Source organism: Physella acuta, unplaced genomic scaffold (genome assembly GCF_028476545.2).
Source record: "Physella acuta isolate Inbredline_101_S28 unplaced genomic scaffold, ASM2847654v3 ptg000243l, whole genome shotgun sequence".
NCBI lineage: Eukaryota > Metazoa > Mollusca > Gastropoda > Physidae > Physella > Physella acuta.
In genome coordinates this window covers 372,524-396,792 of record NW_026731762.1, presented here as the reverse complement: position 1 = coordinate 396,792, position 24,269 = coordinate 372,524, and the positions used below count along the sequence as shown (strand labels likewise).

Sequence of the window (24,269 nt, the reverse complement as noted above, 5' to 3'; positions counted from 1 at the left end):
AGGCTATATATATATATATATATATATATATATATATATATATATATATATATATATATATATATATATATATATATATATATATATATATATATATATATATATATATATATATATATACATATATATATATATATATATATATATATATATATATATATATATATATATATATATATATATATATATATTGTACCAAACGAAATCTGATGAATAGGAAGCAAATTTTTGCCCGTTTCTCAGTGTGATCCTAACCACCCATGCCTGCCCCTCCCACCATCTAGACCTCCGTCTTACACAGACCTACTCTGCAGGGATGTATTTTATTTGGCACGTGGTAATAAAAAACGTTGCTAGGTTACTGTCAAGAATAAATTAAACAAACACTTTTTTTTATATGTAGATACGACTAATTGTATGTAAATGTCCGTACTAAATCTGAGCGTATTCAAATGAGGCCTGAAACAGTGTTGATATATGTAGATGTGTGGTGGTATGTATGTCAGCACGCTATGATCCACGTTTAAGTGGGAAGTATTTATGGGCTGTAATCTGGTGGACGAGGACTAGGGTATGGCTCTTTCATGGTGAGCTTGTGCCTTTTAGTTGGAATTTCTAGCAGAAAAAAAATAAATAAAGATCGCAAAATTGTCAAACGGTAAAAAACACTGATTTGACTTTATGTAATTTCTTCGTTTGTTGGTCAGTATTTCCTCCAACACTATTAAGTATTAGTTAACTTGTTCGCCAAATGGGTAATTGACTTTCGGGGAGTCGAACTCAGAGCTTCTCAGTTCAGCAGCCAGGAGCCTTACCGGCCTGACCACCCCGACGACTTTGTTTTTGATCAATTTAGTAAAAATAACATTCTTCGATGTAGGTGAATAACTAGCACCATAATAACAAACGACTATAAAAACATATAGAGCCTCAATGTGGATAGACAGAAACCATCGTTGACTTTAAGAGAGGTTCCTAATTGGAAGAGATCATGACTTTAAGCCTAACATTGGAACATCGCACGATTCAAGGATAATCACTCACCTAGCCACACGTAACGCCACGAAATATTTTTTTTTTTAAATTGTAATCAGGCGTGGAGTGATTGATGAATATTCCATCTTGATAACTCGGTAAATGACAACCCCCCCCCCCCCCGCCCCGTCCACACCCCGTCCACACCCGGTCACTGATGTGTAATATACGACTCGCATCTTGCAACAAATATAAGCTAAACGATGATTGGTCAATAAATCATTGGTTTTGTTAAATCCCGGTTAACTGATTCTACTTTCATTCTAAACCATAATCTTTTGGGTGGGATATGTGTTTAAATTATCTTACGTATGTATTTAATGCAACAACATTTATCAAAATTACCGGATTCCTTTCACCCACGGCATGCCTAAAACTATTCAAGAGTAATCTAAAATTACAATTATTACAATTAACCTTTTAAAATAACAGAATTCACTCACGTTATTCTGTGGCGTCGGTATTTCTCAATGAGCGGTTCTAGTATGTGTATGAGCTAGACTTGAATAAATACTTGTTTCTATACGGTCAAGTTACCTACATACGATGACCTATGTGGTAGACTAATGCCCGAAATTTCACTGAGTTCGTGGACATTTTGTCCGGATATTGTGTGACCGTAACTACTCCCAATCAAGGTTTTGGCTAGCGGCTGGAAAAAAAAATGTATTTTTAACAAAATTAAAAACATGTTTTACAAAAACTCGAAACAAATAAAATATGTGGAAAAAATTATTTTATTTCTTGTCAAATTGGTCAGCATGTACATTACGTATTTGGTTTTAAAAGAATGTATTTTATTTGATTTTATTTTACATGCTCGCACCAACTATAGCTGGTTTATTTAGTGTAGCCAACTGCCCATAATACACTCACGAACACACATACAGTACACACATACAGACGGACCTTAGAAGAACACACAGTGACGTAATAGATGTTATAGTGTAGTTACTATGTTGATTCAAGGACACTTTAATGTGGTACATCGCCAGTCACAAGATGACAAAAATACAACTACAAAAATACACTAGCTATTCTGGAACTACTCAATTATTAGGAGACCATCACAGGAATCGGAGTCAGGATGGGAAGAGTATCGATATGTAAAGTGGTATCGGGGATAATGGATAGGTTAGGTTTAAATTATTACACTAGATGTGCTTTAGTTATGTTACCTACATTTAAATTTACAATAAAACGAGCTTTGCTGGCTCGCAGGAATCGTGCTTTTATGGAAACATAAAGTTACATAATGCATATTTAATCATTATTCTGGTAGGGGTTAGTTAATACACATATTTCATTATACAAGTAGTGGAAACAAGCCTGGAACACAATCACTACAAGCAGTTTACAATCTCTCAGGAAACAAGCTTGGAAATACAGCATGAAATACAGTCACGAAAAGCTAACAAACGGTGGAAACAACAATGGAATGCTAACAAGATACCATACACAATCATACATGTAATAATTGATTGTGGCGAGCTTACATTAGTTTGGGACACGCAATTATTTTTTTATAGATCTTTTAAAATTTGAAAACATAATCAAACAGCGTCAAGTACTAAAACTTGGTGTGTGTGTGGGGGGGGGGGGGGGGGGGGGGTGGTAGTGAGACAGCGTGTACATCAACTACAGAAACATCTGAAACCAAAGGTAGTGCAAACATGACTTTACTCACACATCACTACTTGAAAGTTAAACACGTCATAACTAAACACACGCATTAATCACATCATCACATTTTTAGTGTATATAGAACGTAAGCAAAGGTAAAAAAAGCTGATAACTAGCCTTAGGTTTAACATAAACCATAACCGCGACACGACAGTGTTGACACAATCTAACACCATCTAAAAATTGTCTCCTTCATGATCAAGAACTCCACATGGACAGTTTCACTGTTTGAGATTAAGAATTGAAACATATGACTTAAGTAAGGAGGATCGTGGGTTAGGGTCCCCTCCTGGGTAGGGCCCCATGTAACAAGTAAATGGAATAGTGGTTTGGGTCCCCCCCCATAAAGGCGAGGAATGACTTTTTACTCTGATTGCTGGGGAGGTCCACACTTCAGTAAATCAATTAACATTCGTGTGTACTGACACACATATATAGCCATTGCTTCATAAAAACACATACAAGTTACATTTGTCATTTGGTTTATAAAAACACATAGAAATACAATTTACATAAGCCAATGATTTATACGAATACATACATGTATAAGTTACATATAGGACGTACCAAATCGAGATGTGAATTATATTTATTAAAGTTTCAAATAATTAATGTTAATTTTTTAACGTTATTATACTGATTGTAAAGTGAATAGATGATGATACTCGATGATAGTGGCTCGATTGTTGAAGTTGTTAAACTGCTTATCTAACTGAAGTGAATACAAGAACTAGTACACTAGCCGTGGCAGTTTAGAAGCAGAGTTTCTTCCAGGCATCTCTTCGGGGGGGGGGGGGGGGGGAAAGCCCCCCCCCGAAAATTTTTTACCGCCCCCCCCCCCCGAACGAAATGAAATTTATATAATTTATATAGAAAATATATAATTTTAACAGTGTCCGCCCCCCCCCCCCGAAGAAAGTCTACCGCCCCCCCCCCCCCCCCGAAAATTTCAAGTGCCCCCCCCCCCCTCCGGAGAAAAAAGTCTGGAAGAAACACTGTTTAGAAGTGGGTGTTAAGACGAATGTGTGGGGGTGGATTATGTGCACAGTCATCTGGGTAGATAGACGTCATTGTAGTGGGCAGATGATTGTCGAAATGCTGACCTTAACTGCGAACGGACGTCATGGTGCTGATCTTTGTAGATGGATGTCATGCTGCTGACAATATAGACGTCATCGTGCTGACCATATAGACGTCACCGCGCTGACCATACAGACGTCACTGTACTGACATTACCTGCAGATTTACTTCTTGATGCTAATGCTATGGACGTCATTGTGCCGATCTATTTTTAGATAAGACGTTATGGTGCTGATGTGTGCAGTTTTTAAACAGTGAAGTGACAATAAAGGTTTATACATATACAGCAAATGAATCTCATAAATTAAGACGTGATGTTAAAATCGTAACAAGTTTCTGTGATAGGGTACCATATCAGTAGCATATTTCTATTACATTAGTTGTGATTGATCTGTGTCCCGTATTGCTTTCCCACAAAACAATCAATCGATCAAACATTCTGTATCGATTTTAAGAATGATTAATTTGCAGGTGATATGTTTTTAATGGCGTTTACGAAAAAGAAAACAGTCCATTGTTTTATCTGAAGTTGGCGTGCAGGCTTTGGTCCAAGGTTGATGATTCAGCTTCGTGTATACAGGCCTGGCAACAACACACTCTCGCACAACACACACAACACACACGACACACACGACACACACATGACGGGGTGTATCAAGAGTAGTCGTCGCTCTCCTCCACACACTTGATGACCAACGCTGCGTACCACTGGTTCAACACGACCTTGAACTTCAACCCCTGGCAGCAGGCACGTGGGATGAAATCTGGATCCTGATTGGTCGTCCGGACTTCGGTGCCGTCCTCGTAACAAAGTGGCTGGATGCTGTGGCGGGGCTGGAACAAAGAGGGATGTGAAGTTTTAACAAAGAGGAATATTTCAGAACACAGCAACACCACAAAGTACGCACAAGTGCCAACACGAAGTACCCACAAAACAACACAAAGTACCCACAAATGCCAACAACACAATGTAGCCACAAGTGCCACCACAAAGTACCCAGAAAACAACACAAAGTACCCACAAACAACACAAAGTACCCACAAGTGCCAACACCACAAAGTACCCACAAGGGCCAACACCACAAAGTACCCAAAGTGCCAACACGATGTACCCACAAAACAACACAAAGTACCCACAAGTGCCAACACGATGTACCCACAAAACAACACAAAGTACCCACAAGTGCCAACAACAACAACCGAGGATTACAGGAACGTACCATGAAATGGTGCCTAAATCCCTAGCATCAGGTGAAATACAGGACCACATTCTGACACACGGACCTACCATATACTGGAACCTGAATCCCAGGCTTTAAATAACCAACAAAAATACATAGGGACACACAAAGATACAGAAGGACACACGACGACACATAGGGATACAGGGACTCAGAGGGAGACGCGGTGACACCTAAGGACACAGAAGGACACGATGAGACACACAGCAGAGAAGGATACACCTGGATAAACATGACCACAAACGGACACACGGACTCACCATACACTGGAACCTGAACCCCAACGAGTGGTCGATGGCGACGACGGCGACCGTCTCGCTGCTGTTGCAGCAGGGTCTGCCCTGGCACGGGAAGTTGACGGACACGTTGTCCGAGGCGTAGCCCAGGATGCCGCTACAGCACATCTCGTCGTCCTGTGGGGGTGGGGTCGTCACAACCGGGGGCGGGTACATGGTGTCCTGAAACATCACGTGTGGTCATTAGCACATCCGGGGGGAGGTAAACAAAGTAAATTATCACAATGGTCAGTTCGATTATAATTGTAATCAAGTAAAGAGCTAATCCATCCGCTGGACCTAAACTCAAACTGTATAGAAAAAGAGCGAGTTGCACTTTTCCTAAAGGAGTCTATAGTTTGTGGTAATGGTTTTACAAACCTTCTGCCACTAAGCTTCACTTTATATAACCCACTCTAATTCATCGTTGCTCATCCCATTTGAAGCCATCACTAGTCTTACTTAGACAAATTGAACGCTTAAATAAATAGAATATACAGGAGCAGCTTTCTTTGGCATTGCACTGGATGCTTGAGAGGGGGGGGGGGGAGGAATTGTTATGGCTTAACAGCTCGTGTTTAGCTACCGATCGAGCAAGTATTCCGTGGGTTAGACTACCGTTAGACAACACTTGTTTATTTTTTTTATTTTTTTTTATTAATTTATTAATTTTTTTTTTTATATTTTTTATTTTTTTTTATTATTATTTTTTTTTGACAACACTTGTTTATTATCGGAATTTTTGATTACATGCAAAGGCAGAACAATTTCAGTAATTCATTTATGAACATTTTCATACTTTCATAGTTTTGACATTTAATAAAGCTAATAGTTTTTATATTTAATTATAGTTAACTTAGAAATCTAAAAACTATAAAATTTAAGATATAAACTAAAATCTCATACAACGTTAATAATTGTTCTTTATAATATTAGCCACATTTATTTATTTATTATTATTGTTATATTTCTTTACTTTTTTTACATATATTTAGTAACATTTATAGGTTGTCTCCCCTAAACACATCAAAATAACAAATTGTCTAAATGTACTAAACAATGAGGCATCACTTACGCCGCATTGTTAGCTAAATATACGAATTGAATATGTATATGTATGCTTGATTGCGAATGTATACATATACACAAAACGAAGTGTAAAAAAAAAAGCAACCAGTCTCACCCTTGGCAACAACCAGGGGCGGGTTGGGTGTGTCCCAACGGCCAGGGGCGGGTTGGGTGTGTCCCAAAGGTCAGGGGCGGGTTGGGTGTGTCCCAAAGGGCCAGGGGAGGGTTGGGTGTGTTCCAAAGGTCAGGGGCGGGTTGGGTGTGTCCCAACGGTCAGGTGCGGGTTGGGTGTGTCCCAAAGGTCAGGGGCGGGTTGGGTGTGTCCCAACGGTCAGGTGCGGGTTGGGTGTGTCCCAAAGGTCAGGGGCGGGTTGGGTGTGTCCCAAAGGTCAGGGGCGGGTTGGGTGTGTCCCAAAGGTCAGGGGCGGGTTGGGTGTGTCCCAAAGGTCAGGGGCGGGTTGGGTGTGTCCCAACGGTCAGGTGCGGGTTGGGTGTGTCCCAAAGGTCAGGGGCGGGTTGGGTGTGTCCCAACGGTCAGGTGCGGGTTGGGTGTGTCCCAAAGGTCAGGGGCGGGTTGGGTGTGTCCCAAAGGTCAGGGGCGGGTTGGGTGTGTCCCAAAGGTCAGGGGCGGGTTGGGTGTGCCCCAAAGGTCAGGGGCGGGTTGGGTGTGTCCCAAAGGTCAGGGGCGGGTTGGGTGTGTCCCAAAGGTCAGGAGCGGCTTGGCTGTATCCCAACGGCCAGGGAAATAAATTAAAAGCGGGCTCCTCCTGAGGACCGGTGCCCCTACGTAACACTTTACAAATAGCGATATAAATTATAACAAAAATGACGAATGGAAATAGTTTATACATAAATATATTAAAAAATCAAAGCACTAATAGGCACAGTACAGCATCGATCCCGGCTGCCCACCGGCGGCACAGTGCACCCCTGGAGACAGTCTAGAAAGGAGTGGGTGAAATGTTACATAGCCAAGTAGTGGATTATGGGACGTCGTAGCCTAAGCGGTAGGGCGCTAGGTTGCTAACCCGAAAGTATAGATCGAATCCGGGTCCTAGTCAGTAGAGCGTCCCTGAGTCCATCCAGCTCTAATGAGTACCTAACTCATGTTGGGGAGAGTAAAGGTGGCTGGGCAAAGTGCTGACCATACCTTCCCTTTATATATCGAGGTCAAGGAATATGAACTCTCTCTTCTGCTAGGTATAAAGAGGATTCTTTACAAGTAGTGATATTAGACAGAAAAAAACGTCGGCTAAGTTTATAGTCTGCTGTGGTCAGATGAGCAACGCCTTATAAAAACCTCAACGAAGTACTGTTATCGTGTTTGTTATTTTTCATAAACATGGAACTTCCAAAAACATGTTTGTGCTTTTGATCGTGACTTGAGTTGTTTCTGTTTTTGGTGTTTACACGTAGGCAATAACGTATAACAATTTTATGTCTTAAATTCACCATCTTTAGTCGATTTCTTGTACCACGGTACGGCTAAACCAAGAGGTCAGTCACGACCGGGTCATAACTGGTGAGTACATTTCGCAAACTTATCAGCCGTGAGCAGTCACACCCGGCATAAGCTGCTCTGGCCAGGTCAATACCCCGGAGCAGACCGGATGTTGTCCAGACACGGAAAAATTCTGCCAGATTTGGTCGGCTTTACAGGCCGAGTCTAGGGACGAGGGGAATTTATTGAGGTGTCACAGTTTTGGTCACTGGCGATTTGCTAAGCTCGGAGCTGAAGAGCTCAGTTAGATCTTGTCACAGTTATGGTTAATTGCAGCTTGCGAACCTCGGAGCTTAAGAACTCAGATCGTGTCCAAGTTTATGCCACTTCTGATTATTTTAAGCTCGGAGATTAAGAACTCGGTCTGATCTTGTCCCAGTTTATGCCACTTCTGATTATTTTAAGCTCGAAGATTAATAACTCGGTGAGATCTTTCCCAGTTTATGCCACTTATTATTTTCTAAGCTCGGAGCTTAAGAACTGAGTCAGATCTTGTCCAAGTTTATGCCACTTCTTATTTTCTAAGCTCGGAGCTTAAGAGCTGGCCTAAATTTCGCCTGTTTTTGTTCACATGTGATTTACTAAGCTCTGAGCTTAACAATTCAACTACGCCATCCTGTCGCTCAAATTAATTTAAAAAACGAGTTTAGTCATTTTACCCTAAATAGATTCCTAACACCCCCAAAAAAATTGGTTTTAGCGGAGCAAGCCCTAAGTGGACATTTAAGTGAATACAATTTTTAACCCCAGTAGAACTCGCCCAAAATATTTGCACTAATTAGCGCTGTCAAAGACACGAGGTAATGGATGCTAAGAAGATGCTCGTGCAAGCTGCGACTGCTGGAACTTACGTCATCAAACAGACAACGCCGTGTCTTGAACAGGGTCTAAGAAAAAACGGAAGAGAGATGTAGACAAATATCTTCTCCTGGGAAATCATCATGGTGGGGATGAAGTAGGGAGACGGGAGGGTGACGGTGGGGGGGGGAGGGGGGACGACGAGGGAGGGGAGCGTACGTACCGGGGGCTAGTGTTTCACATAGCAGATAATTTAATTCGGTCCTGGAGTTTTTGTCGGGACAAAATTGAGTCCGTTTTTTTTTCGTGTCAAGAGTGTCCGACATTTTTTTTTTCTCTTTATGACATCGTGTGTCAGTTTTGCAACCACTTCCATTTAAGGGCTTGAGGGTTAACCATCGCATGTTCTGATGTAAATACCAGGAAACATGATTTCGTGTTACGCACGGAGAAAGCACATCATCTTACTCAAGGAAACATAACTTCTATGGAAACATGATATTTTCTTTTTTCAAGGAAAGTCTCCTTGTTCCGGGAAACATGACATTTCCTTACTCTGGGAAACATAACAACTTACTCTGGAAAATATGACATCTTACTCTGGGAAATATGACAACTTACTCAGGGAAACATGACATCTTACTCACGGAAAGATGACAACGTACTAAAGGAAACATGACATCTTACTCAGGGAAACATGACATCTTACTCAGGGAAACATGACATCTTACTCAGGGAAACATGACATCTTACTCTGGGCAACATGACATTTTACTCAGGGAAACATGACATCTTACTCAGGGAAACATGACATCTTACTCTGGGAAACATGACATCTTACTCTGGGAAACATGACATTTCCTTACTCTGGGAAACATCACATCTTACTCTAGGCAACATGACATCTTACTCAGGGAAACATGACATCTTACTCAGGGAAACATGACATTCAAATTTGAGCGCAAACAAGCAAAACCTACCAGAGTTAAAGCCCCTGACAGGAAGTACGCTTGGGGAGAAAAAGACGGCTTATGCGCATGACAGTCCCGGTGATTATGGTCAGATTTACTTTTCAGACAAGGGCTCTAACCCACGGTACCACCAAAGTTCGAGTGCTAATTCAGAAGCAGCAATTTGGGAGTTGTCCCCACTTTACAACTCTAAACTTTTTTATTCCGTTGTCTTCTGTAAAGTGTAAAACTGTCGGTATAAACTTGGAATCGATTGAAATTTTCCATCTCACTTTTCTTTCTTTTATTTAAAAAAAAATAGTTTTATGCAGGGGAGAAGTTGGCTGCTGTTTCGCACATAAATTTCTATTACACCAGAAATTGCATTCCTTCCTCACTTCCGCCCCCCACCATTAAAAAAGCATTTACAAAACATGCGGAATCCATTATTGCTAATCTCGTTCGCTACAACTCGTAATTGTCCGATTCTCCCGGAAAATGTCCGGATAAAGACTAAACAAATCGTCAGCTCTTCCGGTCCTATAAAGAAGCTTGATTTTTTTAGACGCAGGAAGACGCACTATTTCATCCACTAATCTCTGCGCATGTCTACTCACGATAAAAGCGTTTCCGGTTCCCCAGGGGGCAGCAGACGATGCAGATGAAATGCTTGGCGCGCTGACGTACGTCACCATGACAGATTAAAAGGGACAGGTTATGCGGAAGTAAAAGGTCTACCAGAAGAGCGCAGATCGACTGTAATATTTGAATTAGTACGACGGAAGGGGATTGGTTGCCTAATGACGGGTACGTCTAATCTCCTAGGCCGAATTTATTCGCATCAATGAAACAAAAATCTGGGGGTAAATTATCGTTGGAATTTATCGCGGTAGAAACGTGAAGATTGAAGTACTCTTTAAGACGTTTATTACAAGAAAATAGCATGACCTAGTTTCTCGGAGTATGTGAGAAAGTAGGTCGATTATTAAACTAAAATAAAAAATATTGTGAAAAAAGTTATCAAATTGCCAATTAATAATTTGAAGTATCGGTTTTATTAATTTGCTCATTGGATTTTCGAAGTTTTGAAATAGAAAGGTAATTTATTAAATGATAAACTAGCTTAAGATATATTATGTATTATAGTTAAAACTATACACCTAACAGAGGCGTAGCGAGGGCGACACCATTTAAGGGGGTGACACCATGGTAAAAAAAATTGCAAAATATACAGAAGAAGAGTGCTTTTTGCCAGTTCCATTAATGATTAATTAAAGTTAAATAGTCTTTTAAGTACGAATCGACTGTTATTACAAGAGAATAGGGGTGACACCATGACGTAAAAGTACTAACAATAGAGAAAAACAATGCTACATCCAACTATATTATTAACAGACTATAGATAAACATCGTTACTATCAAGTCTGCAGTGAATAAAGCTTATAAACATATACACTCATATATATATATATATATATATATATATATATATATATATATATATATATATATATATATATATCTATACTTTGATTTTTTTTTTGGGGGGGTGACACCAAGAAGTGCCGCACCGGGTGACACCCGACCTTGCGACGCCACTGACACCAAACATAATTAATACTATAAATGTATAGTTCAGAATGTGGCTGTCTTGGTTGTGAGCACCTTCAGCCGTGACTGTGTTACCAAACCTTCTTAGATCCCTGTCACTTACAAAATGTTGCTTGAAATCATTTTATTAAAATGTTTCGGATACGACAAGTATAAATCCTAAGATATATTTTAAAATTTTCCTAGTTGTCACGATAACTTGTTTGGGGACTTTTAAAAACTTAAACAGTTTTCGAAAAATATATTAGAAGGCATGGATAAAAAGCCAGGCAATAAAAAAAAAGATTGGTTAAACTTAAGACGAGTTTGTACATGTCTGTATGTGACAATCAGTTGCTTCTCTTTGCAAGTCTTGCTATAACTGTCTCTTATCAAACAACATATTCGCTTTTGTTTCATTATTTTTACATAGCACCTTTTTTATGCTAGACAAATAGATCTCTCGGGTATCTAGGCTATATTGGTGCGTGTCTGTCGTAATACACCATCTTAATGCGTATCTATATTTGTCTGCGTGCGCCATGATACAAAACATTACTCAGCTGCGCATTCTTGACGTTTTTTTTTATAAATCTACTCACAAAGTCAGAGTTCATGACAAAAAGCTAGGCGTGCTCAGCTGGGTCTATTTGCGGACGTGCGAGAGATCAATATGACATTATTCGGTATATGGGCTCGGTGTTGAGGGGGCATCTCAGCATTCTCGATACCTCTCTCAGATCTTATCTAAAACATATCAAACATCTCATTTAATAGATATCTTAGATCTTATCTAAAAACCATCAAAGATCTCATTTAATAGATATCTTCGATCTTATCTAAAACACATCAAACATCTCATTTAATAGATATCTTAGATCTTATCTAAAACACATCAAACATCTCATTTAATAGATATCTTAGATCTTATCTAAAACACATCAAACATCTCATCTAATATATCTCTGAGATTACAACACATCGAACATTTTATTTAATAGATCTCTGATAGATATCTGATATCTCATTTAATTGATCTCTGAGATCTTATCTAATCACCTCAAAGATCTCATCTAATACATCTCGGACATCTCATTTAATATGTAAGAGTTTTCATCTAACACATTTTAGGAAACACATTGTACGTACTATATCTAGCACATTTCTATTTTATCTAGCAGGTTTTTTTTAAATTGTATCTACTAAATTTCAATGATTTCAATGATTGTATCTAGCAGGTTTCAAAGGTTACAAAATGTAGCAAGTTTCAAAGATTTGTATCTAACCAATTTCAAAGATGGTATCTAGTAGATTTCAAAGACTGTATTTAGCTAACTTCCATTATTCAATCTAACAGATTTCCAAGATTTTTACCAGTAGATTTCACAGATCTTTATCCAACAATTGCATCTAGTGCACCTCGGATATGCACACCTAACCTCCTCGCCAATAAACCTCGAGATAGCGAGACCTCAGAGTTTGCAGCAAACGGACAGGGAGAGATTGAGTTAGGAGCAGGTGAGAGTGACCACCTAGCGTTACGAGATTAGCCGTGTCCATGTTTCAGGGTTAAGTTTAATGATTTTTTATAACAAAATACATTAGGAAGTTGAATAATCTGGGCCAGATGTTCGAAACTGCTGGTTTATTATTATTATTTTATATTCAGTTTCAAGGCATTTTAGACTTGAAAATATGATAACCTATTCCTCCTTTCATATACCCGGAATATGCAAGACAGATAACATACCAAACAGAACCCAACAAATAGAACCCACCTCACAGAACCCACCAAACAGAACTTACCAAACAGAACCCACAAAACAAAACCATCCAAACAAAACCCACCAAACAGAACCCACCAAACAGAACCCACAAAACAAAACCATCCAAACAAAACCCACCAAACAGAACCCACCAAACAGAACCCACAAAACAAAACCATCCAAACAAAACCCACCAAACAGAACCCAACAAACAGAACCCCCCAAACAGAACCCCCAAACAGAACCCCCCAAACAGAACCCCCCAAACAGAACCCCCCATACAGAACCCCCCCCCCCCCCAAACAGAACACACCAAACAGAACCCACCAAACAGAATCCCCCAACAGAACCCCCCAAACAGAACCCCCAAACAGAACCCCCCAAACAGAACCCCCCAAACAGAACACACCAAACAGAACCCACCAAACAGAATCCCCCAACAGAACCCCACAAAAAGAACCCCACAAACAGAACCCCCCAAACAGACCCCCCCCCCCCCCCCAAACAGAACCCCCAAACAGAATCCACTAAACTGAGATCAAGTCACACCAAAGAAAAAAAACTCCGACTGAAGTTCTCTGCCAGAAAAGATTAAAGGCCATGAAAACGGGAGCTGCCGATTCTCGTCACGTGACTTTATTTACCCAGCATACCCTCCTCGCCGGATGTACCAGTTACAAACGTCTGGCCAATATGGGAAATGGGTTTCGGTGTTTGTGGCCCTGACAAGATGGCCAGAATCGATGGCTCATCGCGGCCCATATGATGGCTCCGTCGACAGGACCGTTGACTGGCGCACTTCATTATGTGGCCGTCTTGACCTCTTGAGGTCCGCGCCTACAGCTAGACAAACACACTCGTGTCTAGCATCTGTCATCAGACAGGCGCGTGTCCGGCATCTGGCATGAAAGCGTCGTGTTTACAAGTGGGGGAACAAAGACGTAGATCGTCATGATAAGGATGACAGATGAGACAAGGAAATTGTACCGCGTCTTATGATTGGTTAAAATAGGGTAAGGAAATTGTACCGCGTCTTATGATTGGTTAAAATAGGGTAAGGAAATTGTACCGCGTCTTATGATTTGTGACATATAGGGTGAGGAAATTGTACCACAGCATAATATAGATGAAAGATGATACAAGGAAATTGTACCACGTCAAGTAGGGTAAGGAAATTGTACCGCGTCTTATGATTGATTACAAATAGGGTAAGGAAATTGTACCGCGTCTTATGATTTGTGACATATAGGGTGAGGAAATTGTACCATGTCTTATGGTTTGATGACAAAAAGGAAATTGTACCGCGTCTTATGATTTGTGACATATAGGGTGAGGAAATTGTACCATGTCTTATGGTTTGATGACAAAAAGGAAATTGTACCGCGTCTTATGATTAATGACAAATAGGGTAAGGAAATTGTACCACAGCATAATATAGATGAAAGATGATACAAGGAAATTGTACCACGTCAAGTAGGGTAAGGAAATTGTACCGCGTCTTATGATTGGTGAGAAATAGGGTAAGGAAATTGTACCGCGTCTTATGATTGATGACAAAAAGGAAATTGTACCGCGTCTTATGATTGGTTAAAATAGGGTAAGGAAATTGTACCGCGTCTTATGATTGGTTAAAATAGGGTAAGGAAATTGTACCGCGTCTTATGATTGATGACAAAAAGGAAATTGTACCGCGTCTTATGATTGATGACAAAAAGGAAATTGTACCACGTCTTATGATTGATTACAAATAGGGTAAGGAAATTGTACTATGTCTTATGATTGATTACAAATTGGGAAAGGAAATTGTAACACGGCATAGTATAGATGACAGATGAGGTAAAGAAAATGTAGCACGTCATACGATAGACGACGAATAAGGCAACAAGTCCGATTTCTTCCATAATGATGGATGACAGACAAGACATCGAGCCATCACCTCAGGGTTAGACAAAAATAAAAACGCTGCGTCTTATCGTTTTGACGGATGACAGATAAAGTAAAGCAGCCGTACATCATCACGTGATGGATGACAGACAGTATGACAGACAGTATGATGGGATATTCAATCTCTGCCTCTACTCCCGGAGAGTGATGGATCAAAAGTTATTATTGGTTTATTTTATTTATCGTGTTATCCGATGATGCTAATATAATCTTCTCATTTCAATCTTTAGTAACGTATAGCCCCGAAATAATTATATTATGCACGATGTAATTAAAATAAATATTGTTATAAATACCTGACTGTTTGTTTTTTTTGTCGGACTTAAATAAACATTGGATGTCTTTGATGTTTTTCGGTATCTAAACAATTTTCTTTAAAAAGCCAAAAACAATTTTGTTATTTTCTTTTTTTTTCACTGAAAATGTAAAGAAATATTGCATAACTAGGGCGTGTGGTTTAAAAAAGTATAATTTAAGAAAAGAGATCGGCAAAGTTTTGAGAACAAATTACTAAAAAGTGGGGTACACAGAAGATCGATCACGGAGTTCCTGTACAGCCAATCATTGCTTTTGTTACGAAAGTTAAATAACTGGTTATAATTTAGGCTTAAAGAAAATAAATAGAAATTTAGCCCTAAACACACACACAATTATTTTCAAATTCTCTACATTAGCAACTTTTATATCACTAATTCTTAAAATATTAAATTTTAGATTTTTTTTTCAGCGTAAGGTTTATTTTTTTTCACTGCCGCTATGTAGGCAAACTTGACAAAGACGCGATTTGTATCCATGCCAACAATAATGATGGAAGAATTCTCGTCAACTCGCTAATGTCCAAAAGTCTTGAATGTAATCGTGTATGTTTATTTAATGTGCCTGCTATACACGCGGTACCCGCTTATCGCGATTTATGTGTACAAGTGTACAATTATATTATTCGAAGCAAATCTTAAAAGTCCCAACTGGTTTTCAAAGACTTGTTGAATTGTAGACAGCAGATGACAAACTTGTCACAAATCTAAACAGCTAAGGTGTAGACAGCAAACTTGTCACAAATCTATACAGCCAAGGTGTAGACAGCAAACTTGTCATAAAATCTAAACAGCTAAGGTGTAGACAGCAAGGGACAAACCTGTCACAAATCTAAACAGCTAAGGTGTAGACAGCAAACTTGTCACAAATCTAAACAGCTAAGATGTAGAGAGCAAACTTGTCAGAAAATCTAAACAGCTAAGGCGTAGACAGCAAACTTATCACAAATCTAAACAGCTAAGGTGTAGACAGCAAACTTGTCATAAAATCTAAACAGCTAAGGTGTAGACAGCAAGGGACAAACCTGTCACAAATCTAAACAGCTAAGGTGTAGACAGCAAACTTGTCACAAATCTAAACAGCTAAGATGTAGAGAGCAAACTTGTCAGAAAATCTAAACAGCTAAGGCGTAGACAGCAAACTTATCACAAATCTAAACAGCTAAGGTGTAGACAGCAAACTTGTCATAAAATCTAAACAGCTAAGGTGTAGACAGCAAGGGACAAACCTGTCACAAATCTAAACAGCTAAGGTGTAGACAGCAAACTTGTCACAAATCTAAACAGCTAAGATGTAGAGAGCAAACTTGTCAGAAAATCTAAACAGCTAAGGCGTAGACAGCAAACTTATCACAAATCTAAACAGCTAAGATGTAGACAGCAGGCGACAAAATTGGAATCACTTCCGGGTATGTGAAATTTAAATTGTATCCCAAGGCCCGGGGGGTAGGGGATTGATAATCGTCCTGCGACGTCTGTTGTGTCCCGTCCACCCGCGGGGGTAGGGCGGTGAGTGGCGAGATCACACCAGACGGCTAATTTAAAAGGACAAAAGATCGGACCCAGAGGATCTTCTACCCCGCCACAGAGGCTCTCCCATCAGCTATCGAGCTCAGGCCCAAAAAGAGGCTGGACAATTCCTAAACAGATACATTGATTTTCTTTTAAAACTTCTTTTAAAAATTGAAAATGTATCGAAATATTTTACATTCTGATAGTCTATGCCCTATCGGATTAATTTTACATCCTTCTATTTTCGTAAAGTAAAAAAAGGTACGATATTTATACGTAATGGAGATTTTGTCATGCACATTTTTTACTTTCTATAGCGCAGGCTGGTGCGGACGATGCAGTTCTAGCAGACGACGCCAGACAAACCCTGACAGGAGCCACTCCGACGGATGCATACCTGACAGACGCCGCCTTGACAGATGCCGGAGTCTGACAGACGCAGACGAATGCCCCCTCCTAGCGTCTGGATAGATTGCATCAAATCATGATGGCCGCCATTGGCGTCTGTTCTATTTTGAGACGTGATTTGCGTGCGCTGATCAATGCGAGGGGGGAGCTAAGTGTCGGCCCTAACCGTTGTTTGGGGAAATCACCGAGACACCCCGACATAAGCTGTGTGCCGTTTTAATTTTGTTGATTTATGCCAACGTCTCAGTCGCCGACTCGCCCTTGGTGATCCATCTATTGTCGCGAGTCACAATTCATCATTCTTAATAGTCCAAAATCAGCATTCTTAAGTCAGGTTTTAAGTCAGCAGTCTCAGTTCACAAGCCAGTAGTCTCAAGTCAGTAGTCTTAAGTCAGGTTTTAAGTCAGCAGTCTCAGTTCACAAGCCAAAAGTCTCAAGTCAGTAGTCTTAGGTCAGCAGTTTACAGTCAGCAAGCTTGTTACTAGATTTATACTTCATTAGGATTTTAATATCTTTATTCTGACTTGATAGTGTCCCATTTATGATCACGTGACGTAATGTGCTCACAGACAATCACGTGATTTAATGTGTCCATACATGATCACGTGATGTGTCCATACATGATCACGTGATGTATCCATACATGATCACGTGATTTAATGTGTCCATACATAACCGCACTTGACTTGGCCAATTCTAGTTGTTCCAACTTTGGCTCCGACACCAGTAGTCACCGGAAGTAAATCTGGCCAGGACGCGAGGGAAAGTGCCAGTTGGCACCTTGCGGTAAACATGCCTGGTTGGGTCTTTTCACCTCCGCCGGTCCTGTCCCGTGTTGACCCGACCCAGATTGAGAATATTATTGAGCCGTGGTATGAGCAGCTTTGTCTGCCCATACCATCGCTATTTGCACACAGTATAGAAAAGGGGAACCACTCCAAAAGGAACTGGGTTTTAAAAGTTTAAATAGTACCGATATTACTTCTGAAAAGTGACGAAAAAGACTGGAATTACATTTTTTAAAATTCTTTCTTTTTTTTTTACTAGTTACAAAGTAAAAGTATTGAATTATTTCTTGAGCAACCTTACATTGTATGAGAACTTTATCAAATGAACTGTCGCAATAGTTTCCTCTTTGGTCATAAATCTAGTTACCATTCTTGTACCACAGTAGCTGTCTATGTCTACCAATCTGCGTACTGAGCAGCAATGCGCATCAACAAGGAGCGATTCGTAGCGTCCCATACACTCCTGTTAGGATCTGAACTCGCAATTTAAGGACGAGCAGAGGCGTAGCGAGGGGGGGGGGGGACGACAGGGGGGACATATGTCCCCGGGCCCCAACCTTAGGGGGGGGGCGCCAAATTGAAAGTTCGATCGAGGGGGGGGGGTGCAAATCGAAAGTTTGTCCCCGGGCGCCGGGAAGGGTCGCTACGCCTCTGAGGACGAGCATTCGTTTCTAGTCGTGTCAGTAAAAATTGTCTGCGCATGTCCCTGGAAAATGTCTGCTTTACAGATGAAGAAGACTTTTAAAAAATCAATTTAAAAAACAAATAAAGTGCTAAAAATAATGCTTTGTATTAAAATATGCACAATATACACAATAATTGTCCATTCTAAAAATGAAAATAACTCCAAAAGAATAATTAAGAAACCTGTAGAGGCAAATTGTCAAAAAAATGACAAATGTAAAGACCCACCATCTACCACACAACGAGGCAGATCTATAGATAGATAAAAAAAAACAGAAAAAGTTAACAAGTCTAGATAACAAGCAGGGAGGTCTATATTGTCCAATTTCACCCCCATCGCCACTGATACATCAACAAGCGGCCTCTGATTGTGGGCCAGTTAATTACCGCCATCTAACGGGTCCGCCGCCTCACTTGCAAACATTCTTTTCGATTTCGCGCCAAGCCAACTCCCCCTGTCGTATTAGCAGACGATTCTAGATCTGCGCATCACATGAACTAGAGATTGGAATTGCATGAAGCAGGGAGCCTCCCCATCTTCAACCCGGGAACCATGTGATTGGGTACAGTGGGGGGGGGGTGATTTTTTAAAGGCACCCAGTAAAGGCCAAGCCTATAATAAAATGTGATTTTTAGCCAAGCCGGTAATTTGGGTATCGATGGAGGGTGACGAGGAAAATCCCCCCGAATGACAGACAGAAGCACAGCAAGGGGGAGAGAAATGATACGCTACTTGATTGATCTGGGCATAACCTCCCCTGGTTGCGCCATATTTATGGTAAAAATATCTCACTCTTCCCCGGACAGGTTAAACTGCGAAATTTTCCCGGTCGGGCGGAAAACATTCCGATTCCAAATGTGGGCGAAAAGCTCGAGCCTGGTGATAAAAATGGTCGTGGATGTGGAATTTGTAATGTTAACTCTCTCATCAAGGGCGGTAACAACTCAGATAATTCAACAGGAGAGATAACAAGCTGGTAAAAAGAAAGTGTACCGTAAAAAGATAATTTCCGCTTAATGTAAATTGTAGGGATTCGGGAATGGTTGGGGGTATCGGAAATGGAGAGCGATAAAAATTAGCAGATTTGTAAATGTTGCAAATGTCACAGAAAGCAGTGCAGATAGGGATTTTCGTGTCGGTGTTTCCTTCTTGAGTGTCGGGACTTTGTGCTTAAGCAGGGAATGACTGGATGTGTCCGAGCCGACCGGGAAATAAATAGCAGCGACTTTTTCCCGACTCAAACTTCCACAGTGCATTTTTTCCTACAGCCAAACATAAGAACCGATGACTTATAAGTCACTGGTCATTTTACAAATGACGGGACAGGGTGGTTGAATGGTAGAGCGTTTGGCTGCTAGGCCGAAGGTCTTGAGTTTTGATCTCGGTTCGGACTGTGACTGTCGGGCGTCTCTGAGTTCACCCAGCTCTGACGGGTACCTGACTTACGTTGTGGAAAGTAAAGTTGGCTGGGCATAGTGCTGACCACACCATGCCTTCACATGCCGAGGTCAAGAAACGTATGAATTATTCATCTGGTCAATGGCTACACAGGTGTAAAAAAAACTTTACTACTTTAAAAATTTTAATATAGAATAATAACAATTGACAAACTGGAAGAGATTTTATTTTAAATCAAAGCACTAACAAGCACATTGCAACATTGATGCAGACGGCCCACATAAATATTTTCCCTGCGGTCCTACCCACACCTGTAACAACTCACATAAAACATATATCAGCTGTATTGTAAATATCTCACATAGAACGGCTCACGTGTCGTGCGAAATGACACTATAATTCGATGCAAAATTGTATATACGCCATGCTTAATGTCATATATGGCATGCAAAATGACATTTCCGCTGCGCTAAATCGCACATCAGCTATGTTAAATTGAATATCCTTCGTGCTAACTCATACAAGAATGAAACACATTTTACGCTAAATTACAGAGCCATATGTCAACATCAGACTCCGAGAATGTCTTCTGTTGAACTACAGACAACTGAACCCGATCCTAAAGCCCTCACAAGTGGGTTCGGCGTGGTTGAGTCAGTAAAAGCTCATGATTGCTATACAGAAAAGTCTCGAGTTCGAAACCTCGGGCAGGTGAGGCTCGATAGCTGAGGACAGCAACCCTTCTAGAAGAAGCAACTCCTAAATCAAACAACTGCTACCTTGTAGTTTTTTCTTGGTTGGACAAAGGCTATGGCAGCAAATTCAAAAAGAAAAGCAGGCTGAAATCTGAGTCAACTGCCTAAATAGCGCATAACCAGTTGACATGTATACTTAATTGTGTTGAAGGGAATCCATTCCGACACTAAAATTAAAAAACGAAGAAGAAAAAGAACTAAACCACACACTAAACCCGTCATCTACGCCTTTACTGAACCCTTTACTCGACTCATAAATAAAAATAAAAACCCACCGACGAAATTGTCACTGAACCCAGTATTGAACCCTGCCCTAAACCCATTACCCACAATTCAACAGCTAATAAATCAAAAGCCCATTAGCACTAATCGTATTTTGACAATTTGTTTTTTGTAAAAAGTATAAAAATCCTCAGTTGAAATCGCTTTAAATAATTGGTTGTTAATTAAATAACGTATCCATTCGAGCAATCAATATTGCAATCAAATATCCCAAATTTTATTTAACATTTTTTTTAAAGCTTGCGACTGAAATGTTTTTATGTTTGGGATCACTGCTTTTACCAAGCGTTTCGGGTGACATATTTGTTGCGGTCATTCTATTTACCGACATACTAGCAGAGGCGTAGCGACCCTTCCCGGCGCCCGGGGACAAACATTCAATTTGAAACCACCCCCCCTCAAACTTTCGATTTGCACCCCCCCCCCTCAAACTATTATGATAAAAAAATGCAGCTTAAATGACATTTTGTTTTTACAACCCATTTTGGCGCCCCATAAGGTCGGCGACCGGGGACATATGTACCCCCTGCCCCCCCCCCCCCCCCCCCCTCCCACATCGCTACCACTATGAATACTAGCGATATTTGTTGCGGTGATTCTATTTACCGACATACTAGCGATATTCGTTTGCGGTCATTCTATTTATCGACAAACTAGCATATTTGTTGATGTCATTTTATTTGCCGTGCGCTACGTATAATTCGTTGTCTTTTATTTATTTTGAAAAACTAGAAAAAAAAATGTGTTACGATTACTCTATTTATCGTGCTATTCTGAAGGACTTTTAAAAAAACAAGGTACTATTTACCCAGATGGGGTTGGAATATAACTACAAAAAAATAAGAAAATCAATAAAGTACAAAAAATATACCTATAGAAATGATTTATACATGACTTAATCAATCTAAAACGTAGAGCAATTATTTTAAGCTAATTAAACACGGACGCCATATTGCCACGTCTGGCAGCCTAATGTAGGCCACTCATCTGTCTCGTGCAAGATACGTTGGGGAATCGTTGGCGATGACGCCATCCGAAAAAATCAACTCCCTCCCTCACCCCCACCCCTTTTTGAGAGAAAAAAGTACAATAAAATCGAAACTGGTTAAACTGTATTTTGGTGAATGCTAGGAACATGTGACCTTGACATTCAGACGACTTTTGAGTGAGCGAGAACTACGGCCCAGAAAACAATTAACTATTTCTAAGTCGTGGTAATGAAAACAAGTTAATAAAAAGTCTAGTGACCATTTAAGCGCAATTTCCTTATGTTATCTAAAAATAGATAGTGATCAAGTTTGTTTTTAAACAACGGAAATAGTTTTATTTTAACGAGTAGGCCTACACGATGCTCAGTTTAAAAAAGTAGTAATTAATTTTTTGTGACCGAACGAAAGGATATTTTTGAAAACTTTTTACGTCAATATTGTTCTAAATTATGGCAGAAATCGATTGGTAAATGTTTCAAGTCGCTAAGTGGTCTGGTTGCCGAGATATGGGCCAAAAACTGCATTTTCGAGGTTATTTGGCTTTTCCGGGAAATCCAGGAAGGAATTCCGGGAATGTTTTTGGCCCACAATCATCCTCGGAACTTGCTTAACATATTTGCTTTTGGAGCTAGTCCTCGATATTGCTTCGTTGAGGAGGATATACCACTTAAAGCTGCGGACACACATGCATACATCCAGAAATGACGAGTTAATAATCGCAATTGTCCGTATGGAAATTGCGCTAAAAAGAAACATTATTTTGTTATAAAAACTGAACAGGGGACACAATCGCCTAGTAAAAATAACAGACCAGTAGCTCTACATGTTACGTAATTCTAACGCGGAGTTCTACAGAAGAGAATGCCGTCTGCTAAAATAAACCCCACAGACGGTAGAAAATATCGAGTGTTATTTATTGAGCACGCCACACACGGCTAAGCCGGTTATAATGCCGGCAAAAAAGTTCCCGGCCGGCGACTCCTTAATCCCCAATTAGCGCTAACTACTTTATAGAACTCATGGGGGTCATGCCTGGCCACACGGCTTTACCGGAACAACGGATGCCGGACTCATTCGCCTACCACCATTTCTCACCCCCCCCCCCCCCCCCATTGTTGAGCAGGAAGTGCTCACACAAAGGTGTCTGTAATTGGTCTCACAGTGAGTTCACGCTGGATCTTCCTGCCTCACTGACTTGTGTCATCATTCGTCTGATACCAGTCGTTCTCTCTTAACTGTTGGCTCCTATATAACTACTGTTATAGGTTGTCTCCCATATACGTGCGGTTTGGGTTGTCTCCCATATAACCACTGTTTCAGTTTTCTACTATATACCTATTGTTGTCTCCCTTATACTTTCTGTTTAAGTTGTCTCCCTTATACCTCCTGATTTATGTTGTTTCCACTATGACTATATCTACTTGTTTAGGTTGTCTCACATGTATTTACTTGTTTAGGTTGTCTCCCTTATACCTTCCTGTTACTTCTGTCTCCCATGTACCTACTGTTTTAGGTTGTCCCCCATGTACCTACTGTTTTGGGTTGTCCCCCAATCACCTACTATTTTAGGTTGTCTCCCCTAAACCTATTTTTTTAGTTGTCTCCCTTAAACCTATTGTTTAAGGTTGTCTCCCATATTCCTGCAGTTGGTGATTTCCACCCCTCATTTGGGGTAAGAAAATCAACCCCTGCCTTTAGTCAGCTAAACCCTAAACTTCTGATCTGCAAAAGACAATTTCTTCATTCCTAAAGTTTTAAAAATATAATTGTCCTCGGTACTAATTAGTTCCGGGTGTAAAAATTGTTTTTTAAAATCACATTTCAATACAAAATAAAGGGAGAAAAGTAAAACTCAAAATCTCCGATACTTAAATATTTTAAATTCAGGTTCCAAAGAAAAACATTATTCCAACAGCATCAACCCTAGTGTTATTACAAGACAAGCCTAGACCTCTATGGCGCCAATTAGCGGCACGGGTCTGTATATTCATACAATTAGCCCGCCGTTTTCAAAGAGATAATTAGAGCCGCGTCTAAAATATTTTGATAATGATACGTCGTTTTTATGCACACTATCCCGGCAATCAATTAGCTCATTGTCCTAATGAGTTGCGACAGTCGGACGTTTTAATGTCTTCTAAAAGTGTAACTGGTTTTGACTGGCTAGGTTTTGAGGTTATCGATGGGAGATGGGATCAATGTTTGTT

General features: G+C 40.2%; 1 protein-coding gene across 1 annotated transcript in view; it reads right to left on the bottom strand.

Annotated features, from left to right (window-relative positions):
- Window positions 1-4,452: 4,452 nt before the first annotated feature.
- Window positions 4,453-24,269, bottom strand: part of LOC131938397 (uncharacterized) — a 72,247-nt gene continuing 52,430 nt past the window's right edge. The window contains exons 3-4 of the mRNA XM_059296400.1: window positions 5,300-5,497; window positions 4,453-4,632 (exon numbers count right to left, since the gene is read on the bottom strand). Of these exons, the coding sequence (XP_059152383.1) occupies window positions 4,453-4,632; window positions 5,300-5,497 (378 nt within the window). The remainder of the gene's footprint in view (window positions 4,633-5,299; window positions 5,498-24,269) is intronic.